Raw genomic sequence first — 321 nt, 5'->3', positions numbered from 1 at the left:
GTCTGCAGGAAAACAGACTCTAAGGTCTTCACCCCTCAATTTAGTAGAAACAGGGCAGCACTTCATCAGGAGTGAAGCAGGATTGGAAAAAGAGGAAAATCAGCACCGAGAACAAGGGCAGGCGCAGGAGAAGAGCCGGGTTACACCCCATCACCCCAAGGAGCAGCTCCGAGGCCCCGCGGCTGTACTCAGGGCAGCCGATCTGGTGGGTGGCGTTCAGGAGGCGCACGCAGGGCGCTGTTTTGTTCAGGGGGATGTAGATCTTCCTCTCCACAGAGTTCCCCCGGCAGGGACCTGGGGAAAAAACCACAGCCCCGCCTC

At 58.3% G+C, this 321-nt stretch overlaps 1 protein-coding gene across 1 annotated transcript in view; it reads right to left on the bottom strand.

Annotated features, from left to right (window-relative positions):
- Nucleotides 1–283, bottom strand: part of NCSTN (nicastrin) — a gene marked incomplete at its 5' end in the record, with an annotated part of 11228 nt that extends 10945 nt beyond the window's left edge. Inside the window, one exon of the mRNA XM_010078983.1 lies at nt 189–283. Coding sequence (XP_010077285.1) covers nt 189–283 — 95 coding nt within the window. The remainder of the gene's footprint in view (nt 1–188) is intronic.
- Nucleotides 284–321: the final 38 nt, after the last annotated feature.

Source organism: Pterocles gutturalis, unplaced genomic scaffold (genome assembly GCF_000699245.1).
Source record: "Pterocles gutturalis isolate BGI_N339 unplaced genomic scaffold, ASM69924v1 scaffold26163, whole genome shotgun sequence".
Classification (NCBI taxonomy): Eukaryota; Metazoa; Chordata; class Aves; order Pterocliformes; family Pteroclidae; genus Pterocles; species Pterocles gutturalis.
The sequence above is the reverse complement of the archived record's forward strand: the minus strand, read 5'-3'. Positions and strand labels throughout refer to the sequence as shown.